At 39.2% G+C, this 18,655-nt stretch overlaps 1 protein-coding gene across 1 annotated transcript; it reads right to left on the reverse strand.

The window, feature by feature from the left end:
• Nucleotides 1–16,243: 16,243 nt before the first annotated feature.
• On the reverse strand, nt 16,244–17,990 carry PAQR9 (progestin and adipoQ receptor family member 9). The gene has a single exon (XM_044667610.1). It carries the CDS (start codon nt 17,933–17,935, stop codon nt 16,805–16,807), a length of 1,131 nt encoding a protein of 376 aa, XP_044523545.1. The 5' UTR covers nt 17,936–17,990; the 3' UTR covers nt 16,244–16,804.
• Between the last annotated feature and the right edge of the window lie 665 nt (nt 17,991–18,655).

Here is an 18,655-nt window from a genome sequence, read left to right on the forward strand (position 1 = left end):
AGCAAATTTAGGCTCCATGTAAGAGAAAATTTCCTAAAAATTAGAACTATCCAAATGGGCCACTTCATAAGGTCGTAGAGTTCTCCCTTACTAGAGATCTTCAAACCAAGTCCAATCACCACCACATATAGGGATATCAGAGAGGAGATTCTTGTTCAGTTATTAGTTGAACTGATTAGGTCTTGAGGTCTTTTCCAATTCTGAGATTCTATGTATCTGGCTACGCTATTAATCCCTCACCTTCTAAAAGTCTCTCTCTCTCTCTCTCTCTCTCTCTCTCTCTCTCTCTTTCTCTCTCTCGATTTTACCCTCCCAATAATCCTAGTCATTCATGCTATCATTATCTCCATTTTATAGAGAAATATGCTAAGGCAAAGGAAGTTAAATAACTTGCTCAAGACTAGAGAGCTAGTAAGTATCAGGATTTGGACTCAGTATCTTTCTGACGTCAAGTATAGCTCTATCCATGGTGCCATCCAGTTGCCTATAAAACCAAACCATTTGCTTGAATTCAGCCATAAAAAGACCTACGATCTAGACCAGTGATTCCCAAAGTGGGTGCTACTGCCCCCTGGTGGGTGCTGTAGTGATCCAGAGGACTGGTGATGGCCACAGGTGCATTTATCTTTCCTATTAATTGCTATTAAAAATTTTTTAAAATTAATTTCCAGGGGGCTAAGGAATATTTTTTCTGGAAAGGGGGTGGTAGGCCAAAAAAGTTTGGGAACCACTGATTTAGACCTATCTTTCTATTATCCATCTCTCTCTATTTCTATGTCTCTCTATTGTCCATTTCTATCTCTCTGTGATACATATAATTCTATACATATTTATGTGTATATACATTTGCATATTGTATATGAATAAGACAAAGATCTCTGTCGGAGGCAGCTTGGCATGGAGAGCTGTCCTGAAAGCCAGGAAGCTTTTCCTCTGATGCATACTGAATGTATGCCCCTGAATAAGTTGTAGATACAAGTTCTCAAGTGGCTACCCACAATACTCTAGAGTATGGCCTGAAACAGATGCAAATACAATTTTCATCTGATTATAATGTGTTCCTGTATTAATTAAAAAAGAACTACATAAACTTGTGGTTTTCTAAGCCAATATGTATTAATTAATTTTAAAACTATGTAAATGTGTGGTTTTCTAAGTCAATAAGGTAGAAAGAATCCTCATGAATGGCTTAGGGCTGCCATAACTTTATGAGTTTGATACCACTCTTCTAAGGAACTCTCTCAAACTCTTAAGTTGTAGTGAAGGTTCTGACTGAATTGATAGCAGGGGAGTTTCTTTACCTGGGAATTCTCAATACCAAGGAAATCACAGGTAGAGTCAGTCTCTCTCTCTCTCTCTCTCTCTCTCATATAAATATATATATATATATACACATATATATGCACACACATATATATCTTTTCTATGTGCATATAAAATATAATATATACATATATAAAATGCTTAATTTGTCAGTTTTTTCTTTTGAAAAATTAGGAAGGGATGCTATTTACTACCACATGCATAATCATTAAAAGTGTCAGTTTTGTAAAGCTTTAAGATCTCTGTTAAATAAGGCATTCATTGCTCTTTTTGGTTCCCTGATTATCTGTTTTGTACATTCTTGGAACTGTATTTTTTTAAAACCCTTAACTTCTGTCTTAGTATTGGTTCCAAGGCAAAAGAATGGTAAGGGTTGGGCAATGGAGAATAAGTGACTTGCTCAGGATCACACAGTTAGGAAGTGTCTGAGGCCAAATTTGAACCCAGGACCTTCCAACTCCAGATCTGACTCTCTATACACTGAGCCTCCTAGCTACCCCCTTGGAATTGTATTTTAAAGTCTTTTAGCTCATTAGAGATGACATTCTTCCCACTATAAAAGCAGATCTTTTTTCAAGGTATCTGGGAGGGGGGTTTCCCCCAGCAAAGGAGAAGTTGGCATATTACTGTAATTATTCTACATGGTATATGGCAAAATTTGAAACCTATTTTGGTCAATAAAAATGATTGTGACAGCCAGTGTCCACTTGTAAATTTTACCTTATGGTTATGAAGCCTATCAGTCATTCTGTGTTTCTTTGTAACTGTAATACATTTGATGATTTCACTTCGTAGCCCTGAGATATAATTTTACAAAAATAAACACACAAATACTTCTAATTCTTGTCTACCTATCAGGCAATAAAACTGTTTACACTTGTCATTCTGACTGAGCAGCACAAGCAGAAAGTGGAAACCCTTTCTGTTAGGTTATTTTTAGACATTACTTTACCAGGCAACATTGGAACAAACTGAAAATGAATCTTGATATTCCTTAAGAGAGAAGTAAGCAACCCCTGGCTCTCTCACCTTGGTCACCCTTGAATCATCCCCTCCTACAAGGACTAACGTGTTTTCAAGAGTCCAGAACAAAGATCTTCAATGCAATGCCAATACTCTTAAGAGTGACATTAATGTATGAACCCACACAAGTGGCACATACCAGGGCATAAAGACACTTTCAGATGAGTGGACATGCCAAGGAAGAACTATATACCATACCCCTACCCACTCCAATTTATTTGGACTTGAAGATAGAGGGCAGGGTGCTAACTCTATTATAATGTTGGCCAACCTCCAAATGGGAGATGGATCTTCCAGGAAAATGATATTGAGATCTCTCCTTTCTTCTAAATAAATGTTCCCTTGAGCCTCAGCTATCTCCTCTTTCTTCTTTTTTGTTGAGACACTTTGAGGAAGATAAAAGCTATCAAGCTGCTTACCCTTCTGATATGACCTTTCCATTCTCAAGTCCTTATAATCTGGCTTCTGTCCCCATGAGTTTAACGAAGCTTCTTGCTCAAAAGTCACTCCTTTCTATTGGCAATGCTGATAGCCTTTTCTTTGCTTTCATTCTCATTGCCTAATGGTGGCCACTCTCTCTTCAGATCATTCCAATATTTTACTCCTGGATTAATACTTTTTTTTATAAAACCCTTCCCTCTTCTGTCTTAGAAGATCCATAGAATTTTCTTGGCAAAGATTTTGGAGTAGTTTGCCATTTCCTTTGCCAGTGGGTTAAGGCAAATAGAGGTTAAGTGATTTGTCTAAGGTCTCATAGCTAGTAAGTGTCTGAAGCTGGATTTGAACTTAGGCATTCCTGACTCCAAGCCCACTGAGACACCCAGAAAGTAGTAGACTTCTGATTGTGAGAAATTTGAGTTCAAATCCCTCTTCTGAAACTTACTAGTTGTGAGACCACAGATAATTCACTGAATCTCCCTGAGTCTCAATTTCCTAATCTGAAAAGGAGGATAATAGTGTCTTTAGTACCTAGTTTACAGATGAATATACAAATGAGATAATCTATGTCAAGAGCTCTGTGTTTCTTAAAAAGAAAATAATCTGTGTATATGTTCGTGGGTTGCTATTGTAGCCTCTGTATCTTTTATTGATGGAGTTCATGTGTAAACAGTCTTGTTGATTGTTATATTATTTACATTTATATTTATTGCTATATAATGTTACTATTTTATATTCAGTGTTTGGTGAACTATTACATAAGTAGATAAAACGACTGCTTTTCTGTTAAATAAGAGTCCTGGGGTGTCAGGTCATCTGTAGACTCACCCAAAAACATCTTTAGGGCTCCAGGGACAGATAGGATGAAAGACGGTTGTTAGTAGATAGAGAAATGGACTGGGAGCCCAGAAAAGCTGCATTCAAATCCAGCATCAAGTACTTACCAGTTGTGTGATTCTAGGCAAATCACTTAACCTGTATTTGCCTCAGATTTCTCGATCTGTAAAATGGGCTGGATGGTTTCTAAAGATTCCTTCTGGCTTTAAATGGATATTCCTACATATCTTAGTCCATTCCCACATGATTTTAGGTTCTTCTACTAGAAATCTATATTTTGAAAGCTTTCTATGCCACGAAGTTTAGAAATACTGTCATATGTTTAGCATTTGGTATGACCACATCTATTAAAGATGTTATTCTTAAATATTTACATATTGGTGTTATATCTAGATAGTTGTAGACACTAAGCTTGTTTATTTGTTCAATTTAAGGACGTTTAAGGATTAGTATTTTTAAATATTCTTTAATTTTTATAAATAAAACATAAAAATAAAATAAAAATACTTTAAGGCCTTCTGTCTTCATGGAGAGAAAGAACTGTGGGAGTAGAAACACAGAAGAAAGATATGACATCATTTGTTTACATGGGTATATGATTTGGGATATTGGTTTTAAAAGATTGCTTTATTACAAAAATGAATAATATGGAAATAGGTATAAGTGATAACATTTGTATAACCCAAGGGAAGGGCTTACTAGCTCCAGAAGGGCGGAGGGAAGAGGGGAGGGAAAGAAAATGAATCATGTAAACATGGAAAAATATTTATAAAAAATAAAAATAAAAAGACTTTCTGTCTTAGTAACAACTCTAAGGCAGAAAGGCGAGGGCTAGGCAAATGGGATTAAATGACTTGCCCTAGGTCACACAGCTAGGAAGTAGCTGAGGTCAGATTTCAACCCAGGTCCTCCTGACTCCAGGCTTGGTGCTCTGTCTATTGTGCTACCTAGCTGCCCCTCATATTTATCTTTGTTATTTGTCAGTATATAAAGGATAGTGAGCTTCTGGTCTCCAATTCTAGTCACCCAACTGGGTATCTCCAGGTATCTGGTGTATTAGAAATGTTTACACCTGCAGGGATATGGTGTGTGGATTTTACTCCTTTTACATAATGTGCATTGATTGTTCAATAAGCCCAAACTCCTTAAAAACAACCTTTTTTTTGGAATTTGTGATAGTGATAAATTGATTTGCTATCATAAACCCTTCTAATTTGACCAAAAAAATTCCTCCTGGTTCAGTCATTTGTTCGATATTTGTTAATAGATAGCTAGTGGAGTACATGTAAAATGTTTTCCACAGAGCTTTTGATTTCACTCTTGGATTTTAGCCATTTTGTGGGCTCCAACCCAAGATTAACTGTTTATGGTTACACAACAATAACAATAAGATCTATATATAGCTTTTACTAGGTTCCAGGTGCTGTGCTAAGAGCTTTACAATTATGATGTCATTTGATCTTTAACCCGGGAGATAAGTGCTATTATTATCCCCATTTTATAGATGAGGAAACTGAGGAAAACAAAAGCTAAGTGACGTCACACAGCTAGTGTCTGAGACCACATTTGAGCCCAAGTCTTCCTGGCTCCAGGACCCATTCCATCTACTGTGCCACCTTGCCATTGTTAACCCTTGCTTTATGGAGTAGCATCTGTTTGTTCCAGAAGTATTTCTGTACATTTATAAGCTATTTATTGGATGCTGAGAACATCTATTAATTTCTTCCTCCTTTTTGACAAGGAAAGGTTCATTTTCCAGTAGCAGCCTGTGGGTGATGAGTCTCTTGTTTGTTTAACATTGTGAGAGTTTTTGTTTGAATTCTTTCTAGAAACCAAAAATATGGATGGTTCAATGGTGGAGTTATTGTAAGCTCATTGCCCTAAGTGTGTTCTTATTAACCTCGGACTTCCTGATTCCTGGCAGTCTCCTAGCATGCATGGGCTCTGTTTTTCCCTGGATGACCTTTTGCTCTAAGGTTTTAGACTTATCTTCTTATTATGCAATAGTCCACGGAATATTGGACATGAAATAATAATAGCAAGATAACAACATAAAACTCAGTAGAATCTAGGCTTCTTATTATCAATAATATAATAAATAATTATTGTGACTGTTGTTATATGGCAGATCAGAGGTCAAGAAGTTCAGAAACCATGGAGGTGGTGTTCCTGCCACCTGAAGCCTAAAAAAAACCAACTTCACACCTACATGCAAAAAAAGAAAATATCCCCCTGAGATATTTCCAAATAATAAAAAGCAGTATGGTTTAATGAAAAGAATACTGCAGTTAGGAGGTCTTGGGCTAGAATCCAAGTAAGATTTTCCATGCAAATTGTGCAACACTGGGTAAGTCTTTTAGTCCCTCTCTGTGACACAGTTTCCTCATCTATAAAAGAAGAGAATTGGTCAAGTTGGCCTCTAAGAACAATGCCAAATTTGGTGGAATCTAGGCTTCCTAAAATCCCCTTAATTCTAAAAATTCCTTAACTTCTTCCAGAGTTCCTTGAAAGGGGGTAGCTATGTGGTTCAGTGGATAGGGCACCAGGCCCAAGAGCAGGAGGTCCTGGGTTCATATCTGGCCTCAGACACTTCTTAACTTTGTGAGCCTGGGCAAGTCATTTATTCCCCATTGCTTAGCCCTTACCACTCTTCTGCCTTGGAACTAATACAGAGTATTGATTCTAAGACAGAACATATGAGTTTAAAAAAAGAAAAAAGATTTCCTTGATTTCAGAGGCTGCGTGTTTTTGTGAGAGAATGGAGATGATTGTCAAATGATTGAATTGTTTACATTTGTTTTTAGTTGGATTTTTTTTTTCACTCTTTCCTATATAGAATTCTAAGTCTGATTCTATAAGTCAACTCATATTATGACATCGTCCTCAGAGTATACACTGCTTTTGGGGACTTTCAGGCTGCTCTTGATATTCATCTTTATTAAATTTCAGCATTATAAAAATGTAGTGGTGATGGTCAGTCCTGTCCCTCTTCCCCATTATGAAGGATCAAGGGTAAAAAAAAAAAAGAAAAGAAAATCTATTAAATTAATTTAAAGATTTTAATTCAATTTTAAATTCAATTTAAATTTTAAAATTTTTAAACTTAAAGAGAAAGATCAACTGAGAAGCTCTAGTTTGTGCAAGATACGGTCATAATTGTAGCCATCAAGGTAACAAGCAAAGCCAGTATTCAACTTAATAGCCCATCAGCCTAGCAAAGAGGCCCTTACCATTTTTGTGTGGAAGTCTAGTGAGGCCTATAGATGTATTCTCAGAATAAGGTTTTTAATGTATAAAATAAAATACATAGGGTTACAAAGGAAATAAAATATATTGAAATAATTTTAAATACCTATTTTAACATGTTCATGGACTCCAGCTTAAAAAGTCTGGCCTCTGATATCAGGAACCTACTATTTAACATTTATCTTTTACTTTGAGAGCAGGTTAAGCAGGAAAGGGTTGGAAGGGGAAAAAATGCATTTTTCATAACAGCAAGATGGTCTTGTAAGTAGTTCATAGATCAGAATTAGGGTTACCCAACTTTTCCTTTACTGCATCACATAAGTGAATGCCCCAAATCATTTATCTTTGGTTATTTTTGGTAGTGACAAGTTGCTATCAAGACAGATTCATATATCACTAGAGATAAGACAATGGTCTGAAGAATGGGACTGAGGGCTGAGAGAGGGCTGTCAAAGTCATCACAAATTGCTCTACAATTTTAATTCTTTACACCTTTCTAGTTGCAGGTATATTTTCAGGGTCTCCCCCCTCTCTCGGGGCTCCTTCTTCTCCCATGGTTTCATTCCAAACAGTGATGGGGGAAAGGCAGGGGATCGTGTGAACACCTGGGACTTGGTACCACTATTAGCAGCTTTTACTAATCTTGAGATTTTTCAGCCCCTGGGACCTGGTACCATTCTTAGCAGCTTTTATTAATCTTAAGATTTTTCAATCCCATTTACCAAAGAACAATGCCAAACTCAGTAGAATCTAAGCCTTCTAAAATCTCCTTCCTTTTGAAATTCCTTGACTTCTTCAAGAGTTCCTTGAGATTGGAGGCTATTTGTGTGTTTTTATGAGTGAATGGAGATGATTGCAAATGACTGAATGCTAAAGTTTATATCTGGTTTTGATTGGGTTTTTTTTCTCCCTACCCTTTCCTAACAAATAAGCTTAGCACTTTATCACTTTTCTTGAAGGATGGAAAGAAACTAGAAGGCCTATAACCTTAGCTCAAGGTAGGTTGGAAGGAGAGCAATATAAGCAGGATAGGTGTGAGATAGGAAAAAGAATGATTAGTGACTGGCTCTCCTTTCCAATAATAGTAATAAATATTTGTAAAGTACTAGTCTATAGTAAGCACTATAAAAGGTCTAAGAAACAGTAATGTATATTAATGTTATAACACTTATTAAGTGTCATATCAATGCTATCCTGTTGCTATAATATAATCAATATAATGTGCAGTGCATGGTACATAGTAAAGACTAAATAGTTAGCTATCATTATTACTGCTGTTACTATTATAGCAAAGGAGAGTTATCACTAGGAAGAATTTAAAATCTGAAATTATTGGGAAGAGCAAAGACTCCTTGAGGAAATACTATCTATATTATGTTAAAAGGAAATGAATTTGCAAATTCCCAAAATGCATATTGATATAACCTTTGTATCTGTGGATTATAAAAATTTCATCTTTCTCTAATTTTGCCATAGAGATTAACATTTGGTGACTGAAAATACTACATATACAATGGGTAGGAATTCCATGAGTCTTAGTTTTTGGAAAACTGATTATCACAAAGGCAATTATTTATGCAGGGGACCTGCACAGAACTTTAACAGAATTAAATTTCTAAAGCATATGTGGCTCTCTACATGAAATGTTTTGGTTAGAATTTTTTTCCTTTGGTCTCTTAACCCATTCAGATGATTAGCCAGAATCAGAATGCCACTCTAATCATCTAAAATTAATGTGTGTATGTATTCTATAGAGTGCCTATGTATCTATATAATGTTGGGAGATTTACTACAAACGAAATCATCTTCCCTGCCCTGAGTCCTTATTGTTTTTCTCATCTTTGGTTCTTATTTAATTTCTAATCCACTTGTTTTGGGTCCTTAATATGTTAAAAATAGTGTTTGACATGAAAACAGCAGCAGCCTTTATTATTATATAGCAACACCTGGTCATTGATTACACTGTGGTCTCCTTGTATACTGTCCTCAGGACCATCTGACATGCAGGACTGCCTTCGGCCTTCTTTTCTTTCCTTTTTAAAACTAATTTTTCTTACATTAAAAGTCCCAAGTATCTCTCTCCCCTTCCTGAAATAGAGAAGGCATTATTTAACATAAAGATATATGCATGTCTATATCATATCTTGCTTATTTCTATTTATCAGGAGATGGACACAAGTCATTCTTCAAATAATATTTCTGTTCCTGTGTACAATAGTCTCATTTCACTCTTTATAATTTCATGTCTTTCCATGTTTTTTTTAATTAACCTGCTGATCATTTCTTACAGTGCATTCTTCAATTGATGGAAAGGCCCTCAATTTCCAGTTTCTTTGCCATCACAGAGAGAGCTGCTATAAAAATTTTAGAACATATGGGTTCTTCTCCTTTTCTCTGATCTCCTTGGGAAATAAACCCAATAGTTGGGTCAATACAAATTTATACACACTTGGGCCTTTCAACAGAACAACAAACCATTTGGGTTTCAGTTTGTTTGTCTATAAAATGAGAAAGTAAGGCTCTAGGATGACCTCTAAAGTTTCTTCTAATTCTAGCTTTATGATCCTACATTCCATGATAAAGATAGCCATTAAAATTATCCAACTATACATATTTCTTCCTCATTGCTATACCTGAAACAAATCTTTCTGAATGTGGTTACTCATCCTAGACTCTCATTAACTCCTGGATAATTTCAGGCTTACTGAACAAAAAGATTTTTTTTTCTGAATGAGTATCACAGCATACAAATGAAGTCTTTAATTATTATGCTTAGAAACAACTTTATTCATACATTTGTCTTTCAGCTAAAAATGCATAGTTTGTTTTTTATTTTACAGAATTCAGCATTCAAGACCACAAAGAACAAATTTTGCAGACACAAAATGAAAGTAAATCAAACAGAAATGACTCACAATTTTGTCTGGCTGCTGCATGCATAAAAACAGATCAAAGTGGCATCTATCTCTGTGGATGGGTGCATGTAATTCATTGATTAATAACAACAAAAAAAGTGATCAATGATCTTTCTGCCTTTACACACTACTGATTTGGAATAGCATCACGGATCACTTGTAACATAAGTTCAAACATACTGAGAAGCCTTTCCCAGCTAGTTAAACATGGCCTTTTAAGGACAAAATTCACTAGGTTTATTGATGGCTAGAGTCAGGGGTTTCCCCAGGAAAAATTATGATCATCTAGCAAGCAATGGGGGAAAAAAATCAATTTCTCTCTTCTTGCCTGCCTCAACCCATCCTCCTCTGTTATTGCCATCAAAATGTGCTTTAAAAAAATACTGAAATATGGAGGTCTATAGAATTTGGTCATTATCAAAGCCCCCCTTCCCACCCTACTCCCCCCCCCATCCTTCTTGTCACCTGAGAAAGGATGAACAATGGCCCTTCAATTAATTCCTTTTACTATAAAAAAGGGATACATGCTGGTTATACATTCTTAATTATAAAGCCCAAAATGGCAATGCAAGTTAAAGTCTTAGTTTAGAAATGAATGAACCTCATAAGGCAGATGGTTTTTAAAGGCCCAAATTCTTCATCATCCAAGCCATTGAGTTGTCCATCATGATTTGCCTTCAGAGCTGAACAGGGCTATATTATCTGGTGCTTCCCCAACAAATATGAATGAATGCCTTTAAGAGAGCAATTTTTAGGGGTGGCAGCCCCTTACATGTATTATGCAAGTGATGCAACTTGAATGTCCCTTCCATTTCTGAAATAGAGAAGTCAAAAAATGTTTCTTTTCTCCTCTTCTCCCTATTTCTCACTCTCAGAGGAGGCAACAGAAATGTAAAAGTCAGCAATACCAGTGGAATGACCCTGGCCAGTCAGTTTTGCCCAGCCACATCATTAATTGTGGTTATAGGCACCATGAAAATGGAATGTGCCTCTTTACTGATATTGTTTTATTTTAGACTCAGTGGCCTAACTGGAATAATTTTATTAATGACCTCCAGAAAGAATGAGAGACTAGCAGAAAGGAGGGCTGCTTAGTGGTGCTTATTGTTGGATCAATAAATTTCATGATGTTTCCCACTGGAATTTTTTTTTAAAAGGGTCTTACCAAAAAAAAAAAAAAAAAAAAAAAAAAGATCTGGTCTTTTTTTTTTTTTTTTACTTTTTTCTTTTTAAGCTTACCCTTTCCTAACTGATATACTATTTATATAGTATTTGAAGGAAAAAGCACTGACCTGTAGGTCATTATCATTCAAATGAATTAAAAGTGATTAAATGCCCAGGACAAAGATGAGCATTTTAAGAAGCTAAGCCTCACCTCTGTGCAAAGGTGAATTATTCACAAACTAATTACTAATACAAACTTGATTTTTTTTATAAAATGAAAATACTTCTTTTTTAAAAAACTTCCCTATCTTCATTTATTTATTTTTGCATTCAGCTAATTAAAAACATATTAATTCTTTCTATGTAGAGGCGGGACTGCAAAGAGAAATGAATTTTACTGTGTCCCACGATTTCCTTCCTATAGAAACAAGTTTATTTACAGCAGTGATCATCCATCTCTTGATGAGATAAGATGCACTAAGAACAGGACATTCTGAATAACATAGTTAAAGTAATCCGTTAAGACACAACATGCACCTACTTGGGTGGTTATTGCATGTGCTGGGTGGTGCTATAAGGCATGAAGAAAATTGGCTTGGTGTTTTTTACACATTCGAGAAATCTAAGTATCCTTGAGAAATGCCATGCCTGGAATGGCTTGAAAAAAATTATACAAAATCATAAAGCAACAGGGTTCATGCATTGCAAAAAAGAATATACATACATATATATATATATATATAACATATCAGATAAAGCATTTCTACAAACCAAAATAAACCACTGTTTCTTCCATTTAAACCAGAGAGTAAATAGAAAATGAGTGATTATAGCTTGCACGTGCTCGACTGTTGGTATCTGTTGCATACAGATGGAAATCAGAGCACCTTGGTCTCCAAAGTTCAGATATCGCCACTATTTGCTGCTAAGTGAGCTTTCTCGTCTGCCCACTGGCAAAATAAGCACCCTGAATTTCCCACTTTGCTCACAGATTCAAAACCAAAATCTGGGCACCACAAGTAGAATTACAAACTAAGGAGGGGTGGAGAAGGGGGCCACGGTGGGAGGGTGCTGTGTTGAGAAGTCCTCTGAGCAGCAACATGACTTTCTGGGGACAAACTGAAAAATCTAGGCAGAAATGATCATGGCTCTTTTTTCTGTACTCTAGCTGATATCTGAAGGCCAAATCCTTAGTCTCTTTATTAAAGCAGATTTCTTATTTCAGTAAGTCTCTTCTTTCCCCGCTTCCCCAAATTCTCCATGAAGATTTACTTTTTTCCAAAAATTCTTTCAGTGGCTATCAATGGCAAGAACTTTAAAAGGGGGAAAGAAACTGAGGGACAATGGACCATGTTCACTGGTCTGTTTCATATCTGAAATAACATTGACACAATTTAGGCACTCCATACAAATGGCATAATGCTAAAATGCTGTTGAGTCTCCAAAATGAATGGTTACCTGATTTTTCAAACCAGAATCTCAAAAGTTTGTCTATACCTTTGGCCTCTCTTCCTGTGTTTGGAAGAAACCTCCGAAGATCTCTAATCATGAAAATGTACATTGGCCTGGAAACATAAGGCTTGCCAACCAAAGAGAATTGTGGTATTCAAAGAAAGCAAAATTCTTACAAGCCTGCAGTCGTTGTCCCATTCTAGATCCAAGGGAGTACGGTGAAACATTCTCCCTTAATTGACCAAAATGGGCATTGGGTTAAGGGCAGAGTTTTTAACCCTACTTTAAGGTAAAAGCTTATTCTAGTCATTAGCACCATAAACCAACTTGCTCATAAATGTGTGAAAAAGGGGGATTGGTGGTGAAAGAATTATCCTGCCAATTCATGTGAAAAACATGAGCTTGTACATGACAGGTGCTCAATAAATGTTGAATGAATAAAAAAAAGATGTGGCCTAAAAAGACAGAGAGCTACATAATAAAATAATATGCAGCAGACATATTCATGGAGGATTTTTGTCACCTATTTCACATATCTGTATTTTATTGATTGCTGTCTCTGACTTTCAGATCAGAATGTTAAAAAAAAGTTTACTTATTGTCTGTTTGAATAAATAATCATACTAAGCATTTTGACGGGGATATAAAATCCACATTGTGAACTCTTAAGTTCTCAAATTCAAAATATCAGTTTGGGAAACTAGCTCTGTAGGCTTAGATACATTGTATTAACCCTAACAATTGATATACTAACTACAGATTATCTTTTTCTGGTAATTTTGTGAAGATTAATCAACCTAGTTAATAAGAAGTCTGGAGATTAAAAGTGCAATTAATTATTGCTTGACATTATCCCTTTCATGAAAATCTAATTCTCTGGCAAAAAAGTCATAGGAATCAAAAATTTCCAAAATCATTTCCATTAGTATCATTCTTAAATATTTTTATTCCTAGAAATGATTTATTTGTATGAAATAACGTTGATTTAATTTGGCCTAAAATTTTTTTTGTTGAGAACACATTATAAATCACATATCTACAGGCACTATTTATGAATGGAAATAACATTCCAGGCACACTTTGGACAGGCCAGCACCATATACTCTTGCTGGGATATATATAGAAGATGTTATGTGGCCAATGGAAAATATCACATTTATTTTTACAAGCCAGTCATGACTTTGTGACATTGCTTCCTTGAGATGGCATCCTGTTCAGGACTAACAAGTAAAAATAAAATGGATTATATAATGTGCTTCATTCTGTTGCTACGATAATTCATGCAGACTACTTAAAAATTCCTATTTGTTATTTTGTCTTTTGTTCTTCACCTTACAACTTAGGTTGGATGCTATGGAGATGTAACCAATCTTCAATAAACTGCTTATTTTAAAGGATAAAATAGGGCAAATAGGCAAGTAAGCAATTGTTCCAGGAAAGATAATCTCTTCTGATTTTGGTGTATTGTTTCTCTTACACTTAATAGTCTCACATGAATGTGGAAATAGAATGTAAATATTGATGGAGTCTAGTGTACCATCATTTATGTTAGCAGAATCATAAAAAAAAATTTAGTAAATAATATAAGAAATCTGATGGATCTGCCCTGATCTTATGACTCAAATGTTCCTAATGTATATAGGATGTGAAATTAGGTTAGTGAACATTCTGTTTCCAATGCTTACTATCCTTTTTCCCTTATACATTTTATAGAAAGTCTAAATTTGAAGCAAGAAGGAAAAGGAGGAGAGAGGAAAGGGAGAAAAGGAAGGAGAGAAGTATTTTCTCAGTGACATACTTTGGGCTGAACCTTTCACAGGGAAAAGTGTGTCATCTTACAGGACTCAAGCAACATTAATCACTTGAAAATGATATGGGTATAATTTTATCCTTAAGTGGCCTCTCTATCATAAGGACAAAGAAAGAGGAGAAAGAGGCTGGGGAGGTGGGAGAATTGTGTCTTTGGGTTTAACTAATACTCTCCACTGTGAATTAAAGAGAAGACCTACTATCAAGTACAAAAGGCTCCCCCCCATAACATGATCCACCTTTAGAAGTCCACAGATGGACAGCTCAGAATCAGCGATCAGCTCAAAATCAGGATCATAGGATCATTTCAGCAACCCAAAGAACCATTCCTTCTGGTTACTGAACAGACACCATCTATAAACAAATAAGTTTGCATACAGACATGGCTATTTCCATGGGCTCCTTGGAAACAAAGGTACCATCTTTAAACTGCATTTAGGTTGGAGATACAAATGATTACTCTATACAGCCCAAAGATAAATGCTGCTTGAGTTTTCTAAAGGATGAACTGGTACTCAATCAATATCCTTGCAATGAATTCCAGTAAAAAAAAAAAAACAACCTCCATTAAATATAAACCTATAAATATAAATTTAAATTCCGTATGCAAACAAAATGCACAAAAATCAACGGGGATACCATTTCCTCCAGGGAATTGTGCTAAACCTCTGTTTACAAAAACAGTAGTACTTTAGAGCCCCCTCTTAAAAGCACCATCTCTCTGTTCCAAGGAAGTCATTCCTCTACTTTTTCAGTTTGGTGTGAATCTATAATGTCATAACAATGTTATATAATTCAAATACCCTCCCCCCTTCCCTCTTCCCCATTTTCAAGTCACCTAAACTGGCCCCTTTAAGGAAATTAAGCCTTCTCAGATTGTGCTCAAATGCAAAATTATTAGGCCTTGGAAAAAAACGTCCCCCAAAAGATAGGCCAACCTGAACTGTTCTAAAAGAGTAAGTCAAGTATAAGAACTCATTTCCAAATGACTTAAGAGGACCCCATTAGTAATTTCCTAAGACTGACCCAGCTGAGAGTTTGTCCCCTAAGAGCTGAACCTCTGAGGCCAAGAAGTAGGCAGCTGACCTCCCCCATCATAAAGCTAAATCCTGTTTTAATTCAAACTTCTCAAGAGGAGCTGATGGAATCTGTCTCCTGATGAATTATTTCTTCCCTTACTGAATTTTTAAAACAAAAAGATTGCATCAATTTGGAACACTCTCATTGGTTCTTCCACCAAAGCTGCTTTGTCAGGAAAAACAGTGGTACCAGCAATCTTGGTTTGATTTCCATGCATAGAACTCTACATGCAGAGTATTTCAGAAGATGAGGCTGAGCGAGTAATTCAGACCACAAAAATCGCAGCCAGCCCCATCTTTCTTCATTCATGGGTGAAATATTAAACCTTGATTTGCAATAACCACCCAAGGCAAGGCTTCCTCCTCCAGCCAGGCAGATAGAGCCATACTGCCTGAGGACCAGCCATTTGGGCACTGCTTCAAAAGGCACATTTACTCCAGTGGCAACTGAATTAAGGAGAATAAAGATGAAAAACAGTCAAGGTGGGATTTGTACAGCTCTCTCCAAGCAAAACCTGAATGAGTGAGAGGATGTCCAGCCTTGGGGTTATTTACCCAAACCCCAACATACTTGGATCAGATTCCCTATGAGGGAATAATAATTCACAGCTATATCATCACACCTCCACGGGGTCCTCAAGAAAAACACTGTATAAAACAGGCAGCCAGTTAGTCAATTTGCCTTCCAACCACCCAGTTCCAGTGTATGTAATGCAGAAGAGCTGAGATTTCAAAATAACAATTATCCTCCTGTTCCCCCAAAAAAGAAAAAAAAATTCAAGTGCTTAATCTGAAAATATTTCCACAGGATTTGATTTAAAAAAAACATTTGAAATAATCATTGTGCATATATATTATATGTAGATATATAATATATATTACTATTTAAATAATTCAACAACACATTGAAATAATTAAACTTATGTTCACATTTCCATGCATTTTCTAGCAGGTTAAAACATCATGATTAAGTTACTGGGCTTCCAATTCTTCTTAGAGAGCCCAAGAGCGTGGAAGCAGCAGTGGGCTTTAAAATGATTATCATTAACCCTCTTTCACTTGGGGGGAGGGGAGGGCGCAATCCAGGGGGATAGTTGTCCTAAAAGCAAGTAGTTGTGCGTTTAAAGAAAAGATAAAATCCCGCTGATTACCCCCTTCCCCCAAATCACAAGGCTGTCCTCTGTGTTTTTTCTCTTTTTTCTGAACCATATAACATGAACATTTCTCCCCCCCCCCCCCCCCCAGTGGCTTGATTGCTTCCCGGTCAGTAAAGGGCCATGCAAAGGCTTAGGTGGGGGGAATTGGGGTCCGATGCTGGGTGGGAGTAATCTCGCCCCCTACCCCCTGCGATTTTGCAGCATCCATTCCAGGGGAGAGAGGAAAACCAACGAAGCCAAACCTGCCAGATCAAGAAGCCCCACCCGGGAACTCCCATCATGGAGCCAGGAGGGTTGACCATGTGGCCGCCTGGCCCCCACCTCTCCTTTTCCTTTGGTCCATCTCCTCCTTTGTGCAGCCTCAGTCCTCCTTGCACAGATCGGCCACGTTTAGGAACTTCCTGATGACCAGGCCCAGGCAGAGCACGAGGAGGATCATGTAGCCCACCGTGCCCGAGAAGGTGGGCGAGGCGGGTGGGGCCTCGAGGAACTGGCGCAGCCCCTCCTCCACGTAGTGCATCTGGTCGTAGATGCTGAGGAAGGTGAATATGTGGAAAAGTTGGTGGCTGTGGCCAATGATGTCGAAGAGCCCCGGCTGGATGCGCTCGGGGATCTTGCTCACATTGAAGAAGGCGGCCACCACAAGCCAGAAGTAGCGGCGGTAGAAGTGCACGAAGAGCGTGGGGTTTTCTCCACGCAGGTCGAAGAGCCAGCTCTCCAGCATGATGGGGCAGGCCATGCTGAGTGGCATGACGAACACGAAGGTGCGCAGTGCGAAGGGGTACGTGCACCAGTCGCTGCGGCTCTTGCAGCATGCCACGGTGCACGCTACGGCCAGCACGAAGGCCACGGGCAGCACGAGCGCTCGGTATGCTGCGATGAGCCGCGTGCAGTCCACATGCCAGCCCAGGCGCTGCTGCACGTAGGGTGTCATGACGCTGGCATCGAGCAGGCTGAGGCCCGGCAGCAGGTAGTAGTAGTAGGCCACAGTGCTGCCGAAGCCGTAGTAGCTGATGGAGGCGTAATCCAGGTAGAAGAAGGTGGCACGCAGCCGCAACGACAGGCAGCTGAACACATGGGCCGTGCAGCTCATGGCGAAGGTCAGCAGAACGCCCGACGCGTAGCACCACAGGGGCAGCAGCCACGGGTGGTGGAAGGGCAGGTCGTCGCGGCCGCTCAGGAAGAAGAGGCGGCAGAATTTGCTCAGGAACAGCAGCAGCGGGATGAAGTGCGTCCAGAAGTTGAGCGTCTCGTTGGTGGGCTTGAGCACCGACGCCACACACTCCTGCGCTGTGCAAGGCAACCGCCGGTAGCCTGACAGTATAAAGCATTCCACGAAGTCGTCGGGCACCTCGTCCCAGCGCAGCAGCGGCTTCGGTCCGGGGAGGGTCGGGGAAGGGGAAGCCGCCGTCAGCGCCGGGGCGGACGAAGAGGACGCCGCGGCCGCAGGGTTCTTTGTCCCCGCACCCCGGGGCTGGAGCCGCAGAGGCATACTGCTGGCCCCTCGAGCGCGGCGGCGCCTCCTCTCCGCCTTCCCGCCCGGGGGCCTCCCGGCCCCAGCCGTCTCTGCTACCGCAGGTGAACAATACCTGAGCCTCCCGGTGGCCGCGCCGATCCAGAGCCGCAGCCGTGGGAGCCGCAGCAGCCCAGCTCCGCTCCTCTCCCCCCGGCTGCTATTGTCGTCTGCGGGGGCTGACGGCGACGGCGGGAGCTTTGAGGGAGTGGGGAGGGGTGGGGTGGGGGAGGGGAGGGCCGCCGCGCTGCGGGGGATTTATCTCTTCTCTGCCTTCAGCATCCTTCCTAGTGGCCGGCTCCCGCCGCCGCCGCGCAGCCTTTTGCTGCTTCTGCTAATGCTAAGGCTGCTGATGCTTTTCTACAGCGCTGCGACTGAGCATCGCGGTAACTGCAAGTAGAGAGAGGAAGGGAGGGAGGGAGGGAGGGAGGAGGAGGAGAAAAAGAAGGAGGGGGAGGGATGGGGAGGTGCAGGAGGGAGCCTCCCCGGCTAAAGTTTCACATCCCCTGGAGATAGAGTTTTCTCTTTTCTCGGATTCCGCCCCCCCCCCCCGTGCCCCCGAAGCGCATGCCCGACGGAGTTCGTTAATGATTCATGCCGAGAGAGCAAAGGGTGCCCCCCACCCCCTTGGGAGGAGGGGGCGAGGGTCAGACTCAGGTGTCTAAAACCAACAGCCACGCTGGAGTTCCACGGAGACAG

This window comes from Gracilinanus agilis, chromosome 3 (genome assembly GCF_016433145.1).
Source record: "Gracilinanus agilis isolate LMUSP501 chromosome 3, AgileGrace, whole genome shotgun sequence".
NCBI classification, from domain to species: domain Eukaryota; kingdom Metazoa; phylum Chordata; class Mammalia; order Didelphimorphia; family Didelphidae; genus Gracilinanus; species Gracilinanus agilis.

Coding starts and splice junctions, on each gene's coding strand:
- PAQR9 (XM_044667610.1), bottom strand. CDS start 17,935: ATGCCTCTGCGGCTCCAGCCCCGGGGTGCGGGGACAAAGAACCCTGCG.